The sequence below is a fragment of the Mustela putorius genome, unplaced genomic scaffold (assembly GCF_011764305.1).
Source record: "Mustela putorius furo isolate JIRA1106 unplaced genomic scaffold, ASM1176430v1.1 tig00000129_pilon_pilon_pilon, whole genome shotgun sequence".
Classification (NCBI taxonomy): domain Eukaryota; kingdom Metazoa; phylum Chordata; class Mammalia; order Carnivora; family Mustelidae; genus Mustela; species Mustela putorius.
Genome location: NW_025421290.1, coordinates 43,048,006 through 43,067,470, shown reverse-complemented (window position 1 = coordinate 43,067,470; position 19,465 = coordinate 43,048,006). Strand labels below are relative to the sequence as shown.

General features: G+C 54.0%; 1 protein-coding gene across 5 annotated transcripts in view; it reads left to right on the top strand.

Moving 5' to 3' along the window:
* Positions 1-19,465, top strand: part of PRIMA1 (proline rich membrane anchor 1) — a 61,119-nt gene that overhangs the window by 7,379 nt on the left and 34,275 nt on the right. For all 5 annotated transcript variants that reach the window (XM_045073106.1, XM_004754783.3, XM_004754784.3 and 2 more), the window contains exon 3: positions 750-885. In XM_045073106.1, coding sequence (XP_044929041.1) covers positions 750-885 — 136 coding nt within the window. The remainder of the gene's footprint in view (positions 1-749; positions 886-19,465) is intronic.

Here is a 19,465-nt window from a genome sequence, read left to right as displayed (position 1 = left end):
AAGGGGAGGATGGTGCGTGGCCAGGGTCCAGGGACTAGAGGAAGGGCGTTGAGAGCAGAGCAGAAGCTGAGAGTGTGGACTGAGGTGGGGCTGGAAACGTTGTCGGGGGGCCTCTGGAGCAGAACCACATGGCCCCGTGAGCTCCTGAACTGTGGGCAGGCACCCAAGGACTGTGTTTCCCACAAGACCCCTCAGGCTGCCTTTGCTCACATGGCCGGGCTGGGTAAGGTTCCTCCCTCCAGGTGGGGGGTACCTTGGCCCTGCAAGGACATAGGAAGGCTGTCAGGACCTGTGGGCAGAGAAAAGGGGAGGGCTTGGCCTTGTGCTGTTCGGAGGAAGACTGCAGGAATGGTTGGCGCAGGTTACTGATGCGGTCAAATCAGTGTCCTGTCACCGCCCGGGGTGTGGGACCCTCGGGCAGCCTGGGCCTCAGGTCCCTCCCTTGTGCGGCAGGGAAATTCCAAGAGTTAACCTTCACCTCCTCGTCTCCCCGTCAATAGCCAGGTCACGTGCTGCGATCTCACAGCCAGCCCCTGGCAGAGCTGGGAATAAAAGCTTGGTCTCTAAACCCACCAGGCCGGCTGCCCACAACACCGTTCCCTTAGAGCCACCCCAACTCCTGCCTTCTGCCCGCGGTGGTCTGGGGGCGGGATCCCGAGTTCCAGCCTGGCTCACAGTGGGTGGGGTAGGCCCGTTTTGGCTCCCAGCGGCCTCATGGTCTCCTCTCGAGCACCTGCCTGTTTCTGCAGGTGACTCACGGGGAGCCCCAGAAGTCCTGCTCCAAGGTGACCGACAGCTGCCAACACATCTGCCAGTGCCGGCCCCCTCCCTTGCTGCCGCCGCCGCCCCCGCCCCCACCGCCTCCCCGACTCCTCTCCGCCCCAGGTAAGTAAAGGCTCGCCTGTTTCTGGGGTTCCCTTTGTGTTTTCCGGGCCCAGGAAGAACCGGTGAGCAGAGCGAAGGACAGCCTTCCTTCCTTTGTAATTTTCCACTGGCCGAGCAGGAGGGAAGCCAAGGCCCGACTTCTCCCTGCAGTCTGCAGAGCGCCTTTCCCACAGAACGTTCCGCGGAGTGGAAGAGGATGTCTCTCCATCGGTTAATCAGATAAAAGTCAATCTCCATTTGATGAGTGGCTCGGCCTGGATTGTTCTGAAGGCCAGAGCTTGGAAGGGGGGCGGCCTCCGGGCTGGTCTTAAAGACCCCACGGGTGCACATGCTTTCGCTTCTCTATTTTAATTCGCCCATCAGGAGGCGATTGGTAGCGAACCCAGGTGTTTGGTAGCAAACCCAAGTGTTGGGCCTTACAGCCCTTTTGCCGCAAGTTCTGCTAGAAACCTCCCTTTCACTGGCTGGCCTTGATTTCATCTACCAACAATGTGATTGCCTGGCCATCCAAACAAAGGAGGGTTTCTTTAGCCAGAAGTGGCCTCCTCCTGACTCGGAGGGGTTAAGGTTCCTGCTCACAATCGCTAGTTGAGAAGGTCTCTAACAAGAGGTTCTGTATTTTGGGGATGGATGGCTCCGGGGCCGGCCTGTAACACTGCCTGTGACCGTGTATGTGGCTCTCTCTCGTGAAACACATCTCCGTTGAATTATTTGGGGGCATATTTTAAATAACCTTGAAAACGCTCCTTCTTGGGTGGACTGGGTCTTAAGGCTCTTGGTGTCCAGACGGTGATGCGGTGCTGGGGGGGTGCTTTGCTGTTCGGACATATTTCTGCATTTTGTCTGCTAGGCCCGTTACCTGTCTGTGTTCGTACCTGACACCTGTGGCCCAGTGCTTCCCAGAGTGTGGCTCTCAACATCCCTTGAGCCGTTCCTTTTTTCATTTATTTATTTTAGAGAGAGAGAGAGCATGAGACTGTGCAAGAGAGAATGTGGGGGGAGGAGCAGAGGCAGAAAGAGAATCTTCCAGCAGACTCCCCGCTGCGTGCCAAGCCCCACACGGGGCCGATCTCAGGACCCTGAGATCATGACCTGAGCTGAAACCAAGAGTCGTCTGCTCAACCAACTGAGCCACCCAGACGCCCCGAGGCATTCCTTTTAAAGTGTGGCTCAGGACCCACTTCAAACCTACCGAGTCAGTCTTTGGGGTAAGGCTTAGGAATTGGCATTACAAGTTCAAAGGTGATCCAAATGTAAGTTCAAGTCAAGAAGCTTGGCCTGCCAGGCCCTGTGTTCCAGGCCTCTGCAGGACCCGGTAGCCTGGGATGCTCTCGTCCTCCGCCTTCCAGAGGGAATCCCTGGGCTGTGCCATGCAGCCCAGCCTCGGGCACCTGTGTCTGGAGATCACTCCTTCCCCCTTCCCTTCCATGAGCAATCCTCCCCTTGTTGCTGTCTAGGCTCTGGGTCTGAGTGGTCCCCCTATATGCTTGCATCTGATGGATCCACACCTGCCCCCCCCCCATGGGAGTCCCTTCCATTCACCCCGTGCTAACCAAGCTTCTGTGCCAGACACAGAGATAAAAAGGCCATTCTGGTCTCCTGGAGTCTCTCAGCCTCACAGAGAAGGCCTTGGTGTTAGCAGTCCCCAAAACGTGGACCGAGAGAACCCAGGTGGCCACGAGATCTTCGAATAGTTGGGCCACAGTAGACAGCAACATTCACCTGGGTCTCCCAGAAAAAACAGGATTGTTCTAGGTCAAAAAGGAGGGTGTGAGGGAAGGACTGTTAGGTCCGTTATTAAACGAAACAAGACGGAGACAAAGTGAAAGTTATTTAAAGTTTTATTTATCAAGTATTAGAAGTTAGACTGATCGGCCAGGGGAACGAGACTGAGACAAGGTGAAAGTTCTGCAAAGCTTTATTCCATGGTAAGCATTAGAAGTCAGACTGACCGGCCAGGGCTGTATCCGAAGCGACCACCCCCCATCTTACATCCTTAAGAATTGATTGACACCAGTCAGGGCCACCTCCGAAGAGAGCGACCCCTTCCAGTCTCACAGACTAACTTTTATAGAGCAAAAAAGCCTGGCCTGACGTAGGTGGCCAGTGAGATTGTAACATTGCCTAGTCATGTTAGGTCACAGCAGGTGACCAATTGAATTATAATTTACCCTTTAGTAGCTGTTTGAACTAACCTATTACTCTGGGCAGAATTGGCGCTCAAGTTTGGCGCCGAAAAGGCAGAGTTTACATTCTTTGGTGGTTAGGGAGACAATATGTGTACTTTTACTGATTGGATGTCTCCACCTGGCCTGACTCGTCCTTGTATTCTGGGCTCTGTTATTAGGAACTAGCTGACCATATTTTACTGGTTTCCCAGACTTGCTTCTAAGTAAGTTTCTCTGGGGGGAGGGAGGCAGAGTCAGTTTAAGTTTTACTTGCACAAACATCAAAATGGCTTTTAACTAAGATGGAGTCGCTCTGGCTAAATAGGTCCTTACAAGGACATCAGGCAGAAGCAACAGAGTAATGACTTTGTGAGCCTCATCGTGGGAGTCCAGAGCCCTTCGGTGGGTTTGAAGGAGCGGACAAGGGGCAGCCCGTGAGGGCCTCGTGTGCCCCGCGGAGGAGATCACACGGCATCCTGTGAATCACTGTTTGCCAAACGTGATTCACCATCTCCTATTACATCCTGTTGTTTGCCTTCGTTTTTCTTTAAATAGACTCACTTTTGTGTTTATACAAATTAATTTCCAAGGAAAACTTTATGTAACGACTGTCAATGAAAAACCGGTGTCATTTGCATACGCAGAAGGTGACCCTAAAAACAGACGCAACGGGCACAAAACACATTCCAAAGTTCTGGCTTGTTGCAGAAGGTGCCGAGTTCAAGGCTTTCCCTCTTTCTGTTAGAAAGGGAGAGAAGCAAGTGGTAGAGATATATCAGGGCCCTGGTAGGGCCCCAGAGAGATTTTTCTCCATAAAGAAGTCAGGAGGCTTAATAAGAGGACCAGAGGGGGCCGAAGCTTCTCGTTCTGTCTCCGTGTATTAGCGTGCTGGGTCCGTGTGCATCAGCTTACTTACCTGCGTGGACGCCCCCCGCACCCCCGCTTCAGGAATCGCCATCAAATGCTGCAAGCTCACAAAGGTGTGCCTTGGGGAACTGGCCTGATTCTGTATTGTCTTCTTTAGAAAGATCCGTTCTCCTGACAGTGTGGAGGGTAGTTTGAGGGTGAGCTGCTAGACTGGAGTCCAGTGCGGACCTTGTAAGAGGCTTCAAGCCCTAGACCATCCCTGAGGGCCTGGAGCCAAGCTGGGAGCCGTAGAGAAGGGGAGGCAGGCAGGGAGTGCCTCGTGTTGGGTTTGGGGCCTGAGGGCTTCTGGGGTTGAGGAGGTGGGAGGGGGGGCTCCTTTGGTTATATGGAGCAGAGACGCATCTCGAAGCAGCTCAAGCCATACTAAAACTAGGGTGAGAGATGTTAGTTTCCTGACTCGCGTGTCAGGATATTCCAAAGGCAGGTCCCGCACGATGATCGTGTTGGATTTCTGCCTCTGTCTCTCTGTCTTCTGGTTTCCCCTGGTTGTCCCTTCTCTCAGGCCTGCCCAGGCCCTGAGGACTCTAGGCTCCCGGATTCCATCAACCTTACTGTCAGTAATCTTCCTACAAAGGGAACTTCTCTTTCTGAATCTTTCAACTCAAGTCTTGGGGCTGACTGTCAGTGGGCCAGCTTGGGTCACGTGTCTGTCCTTGGGTCAGTGGTGGTGAGTCCCACGGGCTGGAATGAGCTGACTGGTCAGGCCTGGGCCATGTGACCACCCTTGCCATTGGCATGCAGGAATGGAGGTTAAAGGAGTGGTGGCTTTCCAAGGGAAAAGCCAAGTAGGGGACATGGACACTGGGCAGGGATGGGACAGAGGATACCCCCTTGGCCATGGCCTGCCTGGAGCTATGATATGAGACCAGTGGCAGAGAAAAGGATTTGTCCATTCTTTCCGTCCTTGTTGAGATCAGTCTAGATCCTGCATCCAAGTTGTGCCCAGTATATGTCAGACAGAGAGCCACATCTACGACTTCAGCCTGTTCTCTAGTCCCCAAGGAATCAGCCTCTCCCACGGGCACGGAGCTTCGTTCACGAGGTGTGTGTGGAGCTCAGCAGGTGCCAGGCAAGGTGCCAAGGGCTAGGAGGTTAGCAGTGAGCGAGAGAGGGGTGGCTCCTGCCCTCACGAAGTTGTTTGCAGAAGGAGTGCCGTGTTTCCGGAGACGCTCTTTCTGGACGTGTGTCCGCCTTTTGCCCATTTGTCCCATGGATGTGCCTTACATCCCTTCCACTCACAAGGGCCTCTCCTCCGCTGGCCAGCGTTGGCCAAGTTCCCGCAGTGGGCAGTGGGCAGTGGGCAGGCCAGCAGCCCCAGGGCCACCCAGGGACTTGGCCTCCCCGGTAGGGGCTGGAAGGGAGGGCCTGGGATAGTGTGAAAGAATTCTCCAGTAGCTGTTGGCTGGGCTGGAGCACAGGGACCCATGGAACGCTTCAGCCCTGGGCTGACTGAGACAGCCCGTCTCCCTTTCGCCAGGCCGCTCTTCTAACAAAGGCAAGGTGGGTTTTTAGGTGTTGATCTGTTTGGTTTGGGTGTGTTCGTTTTGTTTTGTTTTATCATGAAACTTTCAGGGACACTGGCCCACCCCCGGTCTCCATCTGGAACTCATTGCTCATGGGGACAGCTCAGCTGTGTGTTCCTATGGGGGGGGCAGCCCCGCACCACCCTTGCCGGAAGCCCTGGGCAGTTGTGGAGGCGGCCCTGCCTGAGTCCCACCTGCCATGGGGAAGGCGCGTGGAAGAGCATCTCCCCGATCTGCCCTTTGTTTCTCAAGCACAGGTTTTCACCACCCTTAAAAGGAAGGGGCAACATCACCTTGTAAACTTGTACAAGCTGCGGGTTGTTGGGAGACACTGGACCAGGGGTCCAGTGTAGTCAGAAGCCCCTGGAAGGCTTGTTTCCACCCAGGTTACTGGACCCCATCCCCAGAATTCCTGGTTCAGTAGGTCTGGAGTAGGGCCTGAGGATTTGCGTTTCTCATACATTCTCAGCCGTCGCTGGCCCAGGGTACACACTTTGAGAACCGGCATTCTAGAGCTTGACAGAGATGTTAAAGGCAGACCCGGCCCTTCCACTCCCTAGTTCTGTGATGCTGGGCATGTCCCATTCCCTCTTAGGGCCTCAGTTCCCTCATCTGTAAAGTGGGGCTGGGGGTACCCCCCGGGAGAAGGGGTTGCTGGGAAGACTGGAGATGACATAGACTGAATGAGGCAGAAACTCCATGCTTGAGAAGCCCTATGGCAGCCCATCTCTCCTGCCCTCCAGACCTGGTGCCAAATCTTGCTCATTAGCTAAGGGCTTAGGGCAAGCTATCCTTAACTGCATGGGACCTCAGTTGCTGCATCTGTAAAATGGGGCCAGTGACAACAGTGGCTGCATGGGGATGGTTGGGGGGATTTGGTGCCGTAAAGTTAACACAGTGCAGAACCCAGAGCCCAAGTCGTACAATGAATGGCAGCTAATAGGTGTTAATGGTAACTGGCGTCCAGGTTAGGGGTTACTCAGACACGGGGCTGGCGAAGGAGCATCAGGTTAGAAACTTGAGGATGAAGTTGGCTCTTTAAGGATGTGTCGTCTCTCCCGGATTTTCAACAGAAAGGGAAAGGTTTTTGGAGAGTTCCGCCCAGGGTCCCTTTCTGGGGAGCCCTTGCTGGGCTCACGGTCAGTCGGGGCTCCCCAGGCCCGCGTATTTCTGGGAGGCATGGGCGGGCGTGAATCCTGGCAGAGACAAAGGCACACTCAAGGAGCCCGAGCAGCAAGCCCACGGCAGCCGCCAGAGCTCAGGACCTGGGCTCGCTCGGTAAATGTCAGCAGTGCGCACTCGTCCCCGCGTGTGACTCAGACACGGCTGAGGCCAGGGAAGGAGACGCGTACCAGCCCTCAAGGAAAAGCACGTACGCCCCTCCGTGAGACCTGCTCCTGAGGCTGATTGAGCCCAAAATAGCTGTGGCAGAACAGAGACGTGAGCCTGCATTTCCATAGTGCCTGTCTTCACGGAGTCAAGTCACTGATAGAGGTTTTATTTTTTGCATTTGTTTTATTCTTAGAAAAACCAGAAGAGAGGTTAAGTGACTCCCCAGAGGTCGCCCAGCGGTGGTGGAGCTAGCATGGGGTCACCTGGCTCCACATCCTGTGTGCCAAGGGCCAAGTTTTAACAAAGAGAAACACATGGGACTGTGGAAGTTCTAGAATGCTTTTTTTTTTTTTTTTCCACTCACCCAGAACACTAGAAGGAAAATGATATTTAGCTCCCGGTACTGAGGTGGAGGCTTGCCTCAGCTCATTTAAACCTCAGCCACTCCTCTGTAGTAAGTGGTATTATCCCCAATTTCTGTGCGGAGCCTAGCGCTCAGAGAGGGTGAGTTACTGGTCTCAGGCTGCCCAGCTGGAAAGAAGGGGCAGTCATTCCTGCTTCCTGCTGCCTCCTTTGCCTACCTCTGCCCCTCCACTGTGGACAGCCAGCGTCGGGGGATCCCCCCTCCTTTCCTTGAACGCGCCTCGCTCTTCCCCTCTCAGAGCCTTTGAATGTGTGAGTCCTTCCCTGTGCTAGGCTCCCCCTCAAAGGAGTTGACCTTAAGTCATGTAGACAGCAGCTTGAATATCCTCCCAGAAAACCCTCCCTGATTTCCGCAGAGGTCACACCATTCCCAGTTCTATCTACAGCTAAGAGTTTGGGGATCATCCCAAAATTCATGGTGAAATCAACTGCCCACCTGTTCTCCCTTCCTTTCGCGGGCGTGGGGTTCACAGGGGCCCCAGCAGGAGGCTCGCGCTGGAGGTCTGTCCTGCAGTTACCGTGAGTTGCCTGGGGCTGGCTGCACCTTGATGGCTTCCCTGCTCACGTCGGGTGGTTGGTGCTTTCTGTCGGCTGGGTCCCCAGCCAGCCGGGTCCCCCAGACCCACATGCTATCCTCTTGGGGCTCAGGCTTCCTCGAAGCATGGCGGCTGCGGGCCGAGCCTTAAGAGCAGGTGGAAGCCAGCTGAGGAGGTGACGCATCACGGCTGCTGTATTGGGTCTTGGAATCACGGGCCCAGGGCTGCTCGCACTGCGGGGGTGGGACTCAGTCGCCGCCTCTTGAGAGAGGAGGGTCAGAGAAGATGCCCACATTTTTAAAAACAGGCTACCCTCCATCTTTACAAACTCTTTGAACTTTTTCCTTTATAACAATCATCCTGCCCTTTAAGAACTGTCTTTTTCCTTTATAGCAATCATCCTGCCCTTTAAGTATCAGATTTGATCTTTAGCAATTAATTAATTAATTGACTAATGCCTGGATCCTTTGCGGGATGTAGCGAAGTTCCCTAGCGCGTGTCTGGCTTATCGCAGGTCCTCGGCAGCTACTCGCGTGGGGTTTGCGAATAATTTTGACTGTCTGCTCTTGCCGGTCCCTGGGCTAGGTTCTGGGAATGCAGCCGTGAACTTGACAGAAGGAACCCTTCAGTGACCAAGTTGACATTTTATTGTGTATTGGCTCCAGCAGAGGATCCCAGAGGATCCTGGGACAGAAAATAAACCGAAACCATCACCAGTAGAGGGAAACGTGTGCTACAGAGGTCGCTAAAATCTTGGGGTCTGATGGGGCATCACTGGGCGGTCACTTAATATCGCGTGCTGTGGGGACAGGAAGTGATGTTTCAGCTGGGAGCTGGTGGAAGGGAATTAGTGGGGGAGGGGGGGACGACCCCAGGCGAAGAACTTTCTCAGTGGAGGGGACAGCCAGGGTGGCACTTGGGGTGTGTGAAGGGCCAGGGGGCTCTGGCTGCTCCATGAAGGAGGATGGGACAGGGCGAGGCTCAGAGGGAGGCAGCACCCAGACAGCGCAGGGCCCCGGAGCCTAGGGAAGAGGGTGGGGTTTTAAGTGCACCTAGAGACCTCTGGAGCAGAGGTGTGGCATGGTCTCCTTGACACCTTACAGAGACCAGGTCCCCAGTGAGGAGGCTGTCACTTGGGTCCAGGCCACAGGTGGTGGTGGGGTAGTCAGTGGTGTGGCCTGGAATGGGGGGAGGTGGCCACAAGGGAGAGGAGGTGCTGTCAAGCCCCAGTTTGATTGAAGACGGTTTGGAGGCAGGGGTGAGGGGACACGGTGGTGGCTGTGGTTGTAGGGGAGGGACAGGAGGCAGGATGGTCGCTGCTTGTACGGGAGGGTCAGGAGGCAGGGATGCCACTGGGTTTTGTGGGATCGAGGAGCAGAGAAGCCACGGGACGTCACCCACACCGCTCCTTCCCTTGGTCCTCAATGTCGCTGATCTCAGTGGCGGGGTCGTCAGGCAGACTCAGACAGCATGTGAAGGGTTAGCAGAGACTCAGCTGTCCCACATTTCAGCAGCTGTCATTTTAAGGACACAACCTCTGGGACTTTAGCACAAATCCAAGGTTTAACAACCCTTTGTTGCATCAAAGAAGCCAGCCAGATTTTCTTCCGGGGTCTAAGGAGTTTGGAGCTAGCGGAGGAGGCCGTCAGAGGCCTCTAAAGCAAGGACAGGTGCGGAAGGTGGGACCGGCTTCCACAGGGCTCCGGGCTCCTTACAAAAGTGCATGACCACAGTGCACTGTCCTCGCTGAGAGCAAGACCTGATGAGGGACCCTCGGCACCAAATAGGAGCCGTGTCACTTCGCAGGGGTCTTGCTTCCTGGGCTGCCCTGGTGACGCTGGTTTCTGCGGTCACCATGGTTTTGGACGTTAGGGCATCAGACATTCATCATTTGCAGGGACGTGGTTTCCATCCTGTCATCTTTGAACCACCTGCGGGCCTGGGAGCAGGAGGGCCTGGGCGCTGGGGCTGGCTCTAGCCCTTAGCATCTGGGCACTGGTCCCTGCCGTTCTCCGAGCTTCCATTCACTCATCTGCCAAAGCGAGAGGCTGTTCTCCGAAGGCCGGGGTTGGGGCAGAAATAGTCCATGAGGGCCTGGCCTGACAGCCGGTGCATCCCACTCTCAGTAAACGGGGTCTCTTGTCTGCATAATCCTGGCTTGAGCAAATCTCTTATCCAGATTGGCCTCAACTCCCCCATCCACAGAATGGGCTGGCTCTTTACTGAGCAGAGTGCACACGGGAGCACGACTCTTGTCCCTGGACTTGAGCCTCTGGTATCCTGAAGAATTTACCAGTTTTGGGCGCATTCTTTTTTTTTTTTTTGGTTGGAAAAGAAAGGGTTAATGTATTAGCTTTTACATGTAATTGTGGATATTCTTTTTTTTAATAACTTTTTTATTAACATATAATATATCATTTGCCCCAGGGGTACAGGTCTGTGAATCATCAGTCTTACATATTTCACAGCACTCACCACAGCACATGCCCTCCCCGATGTCCATCACCCAGCCGCCCCATCCCTCCCCCCAACCCCCCCAGCAACCCTCAGTTTGTTTCCTGAGATTAAGAGTCTCTTATGGTTTGTCTCCCTCCCAATCCCATCTTGTTTCATTTTTTCCTTCCCTACCCCCCACAGCCCCACACGTTGCCTCTCAACTTCCTCATATCAGGGAGATCATATGATAATCGTCTTTCTCTGACTGACTTATTTCACTCATCATAATACCCTCTTGTTCCATCCACGTCTTTGCAAATGGCAAGATTTCATTTCTTTGGATGGCTGCATAGTATTCCATTGTGTATATATACCACATCTTCTTGATCCATTCATCTGCTGATGGACATCTAGGTTCTTCCCATAGTTTGGCTATTGTGGACATTGCTGCTATAAACATTCGGGTGCACGTGCCCCTTCGAATCACTACGTTTCTATCTTTAGGGTAAATACCAAGTAGTGCGATTGCTGGGTCACAGGGTAGTTCTATTTTCAACATTTTGAGGAACCTCCATACTTTTTTCCAGAGTGGCTGCACCAACTTGCATTCCCACCAACAGTGTAGGAGGGTTCCCCTTTCTCCGCATCCTCGCCAGCATCTGTCATTCCCTGACTTGTTAATTTTCGCCATTCTGGCTGGTGGGAGGTGGTATCTCATTGTGGTTTTGATTTGTATTTCCCTGATGCCGAGTGATGTGGAGCACTTTTGCATGTGTCTGTTGGCCATCTGGATGTCTTCTTTGCAGAAATGTCTGTTCATGTCCTCTGCCCATTTCTTGATTGGATTATTTGTTCTTTGGGTGTTAAGTTTGATAAGTTCTTTATAGATTTTGTATACTAGCCCTTTATCTGATATGTCATTTGCAAATATCTTCTCCTATTCTTTCAGTTGTCTTTTGCTTTTGTCAACTGTTTCCTTTGCTGTGCAGAAGCTTTTGATCTTGATGAAGTCACAATAGTTCATTTTTGCCCTTGCTTCCCTTGCCTTTGGCAATGTTTTTAGGAAGAAGTTGCTGCGGCTGAGATGGAAGAGGTTGCTGTGTTGGCCCATTCTTTTAACTGATTTCATTTAATTTTTTTAAGTACCGAATTTTCTTCTCCCAATTCAATAAATGGAATTGTTTGTCTCCCGTTCATTTGCTGGTATCCAGCAAATAAAACATGACACATTTATGTGGACTCTAATTTGCTCAGCCAACCTTTCTTTGTTGATTTACGGAGCAAACATGCACCAAGAGGCTGGGCCTCGGCGGGTACCAGAGGCTGCGTAAACGAATCGTACAAGACCCCCTTCCTCCAGCTGGATGCCTGAGCTTTGGCTCCTGGGAGGTGTTGGCATCACTTGGGACTTCTAAAAAGTGACCAATGCCCTGCCCTACATGGAGGGAGGTGACTCTTGCCCCAGTCAAGGCGGAGACCCTCGACTGTCACCAGAGGCAGGTGGCGGGGAGGGGTCTGTGCTTCGGGAAGACGAACAGGTGTGTACCTTGGCACTTGGGGCCAGAAGGCCGGTGAGATTCAAACACCAGTGAGTGACATCTTGGTACCACCACGGGGGTTGGGAGATCCCAAGAATCAGGGCCACCCTAGACCCTGACCCTCTGGGAATGCGGAGTCTGGAGAGGAGCCTGGACTCAGCACAGGGGCTGGAGATGACAAACATGCCCGTTGGCCAAAGTGCACCTCCAGCCCGCTTCCGGGGTGCTCTAAGTCTGTCTGATAGAAAGCTCACTGTTTGGAAGCGTTCTGTTCTGTGCTCTGTTCAGTATGTTCACTGTGTCGTGCACCTGTCACTCCCGAATCTAATGGCAGGGCGTTTCCATCATCCCAAAAGGAAACCCCATACCCTCTTGCAGTCCCTATTCTGGACGTTGCACATAAACCTGGGTGCTCTAAAGCAGTGTGAGCCACAGTTTCCTCCTCATGGGGCCTCTGGGCGTGGGGAGGAATCCCGAGGCAATGTGCAGGCTCCACCCCCTGAGCAGGACACATGTTGAGCAGGTGACCCCGTAATGGAAAGGGATCCTGCAGGGTGGGGGACATGATCCTGAAAGCCTCCCCCACCTGTTGTACTGGGATCAAGAGCTGATCTGGCACCCCATAACCCTGGCCTGGTGTGAACCTCATTTCCCTCATAAGGCTGTTGAGTGGGTCACATGGCCTCCCGCCCTGGTGCTTAGGAAGAGTGCCAGCCCCAGGGGATCACCCTGTCAATGCTGGCGAGTTCATATTATTGTAGAACTCACGTAGGATGTCCTACTCATGCGCAGGACAAAGTAGTTGGTCTGACCTATTGAGTTTCTGCGGGTCCCTGAGGACTGGGACTATTGATTCCTCTTCATCCCCAGACAGCTCAGAGCCTGACCCATGCAAGGTGCACACTGAATGTTTGCATAAACGCCATGACTGACGGCTAAGACAATAGAAGCTCTCCAGGAGCAAGGGGGCGGGGCGGGGACTCCCAGTTTTGAGCCTGCCATTCATGGGGAGCATCTGGGACCATGTCTCAGTCTGAGCTTCAGAAATAGGTACTGAGACAAAAATTCAGGGACAGGTGGCTATTTGGGAGTTGATCTCAGAAAACACCAATAAGGAGTGAGTGGGAGTGGGAGACGGGACAAGCCAGTCATCCCTGTGGGCAGCTGCAGGGAGCTCAGTCCTGCTGGGGAGCCCTGGGAAATGCTGGGACAGCAGCACCGAGTGACCCGACCTGTGGGCTGAGGGAGTTGGGGTCACAGTTAAGAGCTGATCCCAAGAACAGTGAGGGAACCACCTTCCCCAGGCAGAGATGCAGCACTGACAGTTGGCAGCTGAGCCAGTGAGCCCCAGAAGGACACCAGCTACAGGCTACGGGCTGTCACCTAATTCCCCTGGGATCACCTCGGGTGGCCTTCACACCTGGCCAGACCCAATGGGTCTACACCTTCCAAGATCCACACCCCTCCTTCTCACTCCAGAAAGCGCATCAGCACTCCTGCGGGTGCTCTCCTACCCTTGGGGTAGTTGATCCCTATATTTAAAGAGCAGTAAACTGATCATAGACATTTACTCCTTCAACAGATGTGTGTGGATCTCTCCATTGTGGCCAGAGACCGAGGACAGCCTGGCGGGTGGGACAGGGAGACCCACAGGGAAGGCTCATGGGGGTGGACCAGGGTTCTGCTTTTTGTCATGTGGAGTTGGGGATGTGGACAACTCGCGGAGGCAGGACACGGGGACCACAGACTAAATGGAGCCCCGAGAATTCCCAGACAGTCCGCTGAGTGGAGAGTGTCTGACCCAGAGCAGGTGCCATGCAGGAAGCAATGGGGGGACGAGCGGAGGGGCCGTGATTCTCCAGGTGAAGGCTGGGAGTGGAAATGGGGAAGGGGGGTGTATTCCCGACAGAAAGTACGGCAGGGGTTGGAGGCCACAGAGAGTCTGTCCACCCCAAGACGGCAAGTGTGTGACGGGCACAAGAGGTGAGTTAGAGGAGCGGGGGCAAGGCACGGCATGCCGGAGTCCTGGACTCGAGCTCTGGGCCGTGCAGAGCGTCGGGGGGTCTGCGTGGAGAGCTTCCAGCTAAGCTGTCTTCAGATGGCCAAGCGGCAGGAGACCAAAGGCAGAAGCAGGGAGAGGGTGATGGCAGGGGAGAGAATGGTGGTCTGGGCCAGGTGGTGCCGTGAGCAAGGGGGTCGTGCCCCAGGGAATGAAGGAGGGTAAGTACTTAGGGCTGAAACAGTCGGGTGGTCCCCACTTAGTGACCACGGGAAGGCAGGCGGAGATATGAACTAGGATCCTTGAGGGGGTCCCCAGGGCAGCAGGCAGAGCTCACTGTGGGCCTGGAGGGTGGGGAGTGGTGCGACTGGCCTTGCAGAGTGGGGAGGCCATGAGTAATGCAAGGGATCGGGCTGCACGTGGCTGGGAGCAACCAAGGGCCCGCCGTGAAGGTGTGCCTTGTCACAGGCGTGTGTGCTGATGAAGAGTCAGAGACAGAGTTTCCGGGGCGCTCAGAGTGAAGCTGGGAAAGGTGATGGCAAGGCAGGCAGCCCTTTATTCATTCAGACATTTCTGGAGCATTCCTACGTTCTAGGAGCTTGGGATACGCTGTGGAACAAAATAATGCGGAGCGTACATCCCGGCAGGGGAGAGAGATCAGAGAGAAGGAGGCAGGGCGCGCCTGTGAGCTGGACTGTGCGCTAGAAACTGGGCGCTGGGTACATCAGGCGTGAACTAGAGCACATCGGGGCCGGCCCAGGCGGCAGTCTGAGGGGGGAGGCGGGACCCTGCCATCGCTCCAAGGCGAGCAGCAGCTGTGGCGTCTTCCCTGGAGCGGCCCCAGGGATGGTGGACAGCCATGTGGCCTCATGTCCCAGACAGCCCCTGGCTGACAACTCTGATCCCTGCAGGGTTCTGATGAAGCGGCCTTGCGTGGGGCCTGGTGTTGGTATAATTAAAAGGAGACATGGATTCCGCATCTGCTGGGTGGGGGAGGGGGACCTGCCACCTAGAGCCGGCAGGTGGGCAGCCCAGAGGCCCCAGAGGCTGTCGTGCGTGCTGGGACCGGGCCGTGTGGCCTGGGTCGGCTCCGCGTCTGCCCTCACAGGCCCCGGGGCTGGTATTCCCAGAACTGCCTCCATCCTGGCATGCAGGGACAGCCCAGGACAGAGGCACATCATGGAGGGACCATCCTGGGAGGCTGTTCCTGTGGCTACCGGGAGAGAGTCGAGGTCTGTCGGAAACACAGGGGACGTTTCCCTATAAAGTCAGTCAATGCTGACAAATGAACAGACCCATAAAGAGGCTACGTATGTATACTCAGATGTAAGAAGCCATTCTTGGTTTCTGCTAAAAAAAAAAAAAAAAATCACAACACGACGGCGCTTGGGGGGCTCAGTGGGTGAAGCATCTGACTCTTGATCTCAGCTCAGGTCTTGATCTCAAGGTCATGAGTTAAGTCTTAGATCAGACTCCATGCTGGGCATGGAGCCTACAAAAAAAAAAGTTTACAACCCAAATTCTCCTAACTTTCTTAGTCAAGAAGAAAATGAAACTAGAATCGGGATGCCCAGAGGGAAACCACTGCAGGTGGTCAAGAGGACCATTCGCTCACTCACTCACTTATTCATTCATTCAGCAAACACCTGCTGAACATTGACTCTGGGCCAGATGCTGTGGCAGGAGCTGGGGATATGAGCTGTACCAGTGGTTCCAGGAAGAAGTGGGGGCTACAGGGGGGCTCCACCTTGGACAGCATGGCCAACGAAGGCCTTTCAGGCTGCCTGATACTTGAAGGAGGTACCTTACGCAGACTGGGGAGGGCACGCCATGTGGAAGTACAGCACATGCAAAGGTCCTGTGGTTGGACAGCTGGGCTGGGCACAGTGATCAAGGGGGAGCCTGGGGAAGGTAGTGCGAAATCACTCGGGGCCTTATAAACTACACTTCCCATAGTACAGAGCTGGATTTTTCCCTCCCAGAGTGCCATTGAAGAGGCTTGGGCCACAGAGGTGCACAAAAGGATTTAGTTTTTAAGACAGTCACTGGCGGCTGAGAGGAGAATGGGTTGGAGCAGCAAGAGGTTTGTGGGGAAGATGAATCAGGAAGCTACAGCAGTTGTCCAGATCATAGAAAACAGGGGCCCAGACTGGGACAGTGGAGAGCCAGCAGGATGGGCCGGGGGAGGATAGGGATGGAAAGGAAGGCGTCTAAGGGAGGAGGTCCGAGGATGAGCTGATGCCAAGCAGTGTCTGCCAAGAGTTTGGTGGCCCTGGGATCATCTGCCGAGCAAGGACTCTGATTTACCCGGCTAGTGTGAACTGAGTGCCTCCCATGTTCTGGGCTCTGGCTCGTGCAACCCAGAGATGAGTAAGAACTCCTTCTCCAGGCCCTGGTTGAGCTCGCTGCTCAGGGGAGGGGAAATGGGAAGTGGTCACCCAGCACAGAGGGCCACGGGTACAAAGTGCTCCAGAAGACAGAGACCGCGAGCCCTGAGCCATCAGGGATGACTGCCTGGAGGAGGTGGCATTGAACTGTCTCAGAGAGCAGTTAGGATTTGGAAAGGCAGATGCAGGGAAGGATAGAAAGGTGGATGGGAGAGGTGCTCCAAGGGGAAGGAATGGCCTGAGCAAAGGCGGGGCGTCAGAAAGGTCTCAGACGTTCTGGGAACCTGTGATTCTCCTTTTCAGGAGTGTAGGGTACCAGGGAGGGTGATGGGAGTGGAAGTGTCTCAGGCTGGGTGGCCTGAGGAGTTTGGATGTTATTCTAGAGGAGCCGAAGGTTTTTGAGCAGCTAAGTCAAGCAACCTAGGTGGTGTTTGCGGACCATTAATCTTACAGAGAGGGGAAGGAGGTAGGGTCCACGGCACATTTGTGTGCCTGTCGGGTTCCTGGCTGTGGCAACCATCTCTTTCCAAGATGGTACCAAGATATTGGTCTTGCTTTGTTCCCCTTCACAGATCAGTTGATGGGGATTGACTTAGGCTGCCTCTCTGCCCCGTTTCTCTCTCTGAATATGGTTAGGCTGCACAGGGGGATGGTGTCTGTTTGTCCTGCAGCGTGGGCCTTCCTGTAGCTTATCAAGACTGGTCATGACTTCTCAGTGGCCTCTGTGCTGCCCTTCACCCTTTGGCCTCTGGAGAAGGAACACTGATCAGTAGAAGTTCAAGGTGTCTTGGACCAACCTCTCTGGGAAGCTTCCAGACCATGTGTTCACACTGGGGCCTCTGCCGACCTCAGAGCGGGGTGATGACCCCGAGTCCTTCTTCTTGGTCGCTCCTTCTCCAGGAAGGCCTCCCCTCCCTGACGTGTGGAGCTTGAGATTAGGAATGGGGCTGCGGTTGGCCTGTTGGGCTGTTGAGGGGCAGAGCAGCTCCTTTCCTTCCTATTCCATCCACTCCACCAGGAGAATGACTGGGTTTAAGAGACTCTAAACTCGGGGGCGCCTGGCTGGCTCAGTGGGTCGGGCCGCTGCCTTCGGCTCAGGTCATGATCTCAGGGTCCTGGGATCGAGTCCCACCTCGGGCTCTCTGCTCAGCAGGCAGCCTACTTCCCCCCCCCTCTCTCTCTCTCTGCCTGCCTCTCTGCCTACTTGTGATCTCTCTCTGTCAAATAAATAAATAAAATCTCTGACAAAAAAAAAAGAGAGAGAGACTCTAAACTCGGTGCTGGAAATGGAAGTTACCTTGAGTACACAGGGGGTGTTTTCATTCCTTCTCCTCCTCCTCCCCTTCAAACCTTTTCTCTCAGCCTCCAGGTTCATATTTCTCCAAGGTCAGATGAATATCCTGCCACACACACACACACACACACACACACACACAGGCAGGGAAACAGGAGGAAAGGATGAGGGCAGGCCGTGCTCAAGAAGACTTGAGGTCACGGAGCTGTTACGTACGTTTGTTGTCTGTCTGGTTCACACAGTCTTTCCCTGGCTCGCCTTAAGCTGACTTATCCTACCTGTGTTTCCGGATCAGGGTAAAAACAGCTGCATTTGGAAATGTGGGGGTATTCATATTCTGTTGCCATAGTGACTGGGGGGGTGCTTACTGTAACAGGGGTCCGGGGGTGATGAGTGTCCTGCGAGGGATGGTTTTACGCCATGAAGACCCTCCCCTTTCTGCTGATAGAGACCCTGCTGAGAGTCTGCTTAGCCATTAAGCCTTGTTTCAAACCAGCCAAGGTTCAAAGCCTAACCTGTTGTCCCAAGGAGAGCAGATTCTCTCCATTTTTGGAAAACTCAGTGACCCACCTTGTTACTGTGGAAGACCGTTACTGTGTCTTTGGATGATTCTCTTTCACTCTTGCATGATGTTGGGCTAGTCCACATTCATTTATAAGGCATCTTGCCAGCAACAGAAAAGCCAAATATCTAAGACCTGGTCCAGTCCTCAGAGGGCTCGTGCTTTTCATCAGAGAATCACTAGTCATCTTTGGGGACCCACTAATTTGCAGGCCCCAGGGAGTCAGAGAATGAGTCCACTCCATTCCTGTGTCCACCCCAGGGCGCCTACACCATGATCTCTTGCTCACAGAACACTCAGTAAGTTTGGGTGTGTTGAATTGACCCAAGGACTACAGTCATGGCTGTTGACTCTGGGTGGCTGGAGGACAGGGCTCTTATTCTGCTCAATGCTTTTGAATGCTGTAATGTGGAATTGAACTTTTACACATAGTCTTATGAGGTCAGGTGCTTTATTGGGCTATATCTTGACAGACTTCATGTTCTTCCTGATTTTCCCTAGTCATGCTGTCTTAGATCCAGTGCCGTGGAAGCAGAGCCTGAGGCAAGGATTCAGGTGTGTGTTATTATAGAAGGAGTGCTTTCAGCAGGAAGTGGAAGGGAAGTGAAGGAAGCAAGACAAGAAAGGGGAAGGAGTCTGGCAAGGGTATGACTTCAGCTGGAAGCTAGCTTCAGGAGAACCCATAGGGAGCACTGGATTGAGGCGAGGGGTAGCTGTTGATGCCTCCATGTCAGTGAGTCACTGACCCCTGACTGTGCCAGTGACCTGTGGGGTGGAGGGGGCGGTAGCAGCTACTTCACATCATCTTAGATGTGAGGAGAGCCCGGATACTGCAGTATCCAGGTGTGCTCTCAGATGCTTGGCCCCGCTACAGCCCCATCCACCGCTCTGAAGACCTACCACATTTCATCTTCCTGCTTTCACAATGTCTGCTTCTCTCCCCTCTGGTTCCTTTCATTCCCTCTTTGTCCCATTTCTGCTGAATTCCTGCTCCCACCAAGCCAGAGCCCGGCGCCCCAATGTGCCCTACAGAAGAGGAAGTTGGGTCACGGAGGGGTTGGTTTACAGAGCCCCACTGCTCCCTGCCCCCCCCCCACCCCTCCCCCACCTCCAGGCTGGAACCCTGCATTCCAGCACAGTCAGAAATACACAAAGGATTTAAGTCTCATCTCTGAGAACATTCAGGACCTTATACCCAGCAAGGCAGTTTATCTCCTTACTCCACTCTAAGATGTTTTCCGTCGGCCACGTAAAGCCCTGTGGGATTAGCCAGCTCTGCCTTGTCCCCCAAGCCGCTCCTCTTCCAGGGAAGCCCAGCAGGAGCAGGAGCCCAGGCTGACGTTTATAAAGTGTTCCCGCCACCGAGGCACAGCCACTGAGAAAGACGGCTAATTCCCGTCTTGCTTGTTTTTTTTTTCTTTCTTCCTTTCTAACACACATCCCACAACTTATCCA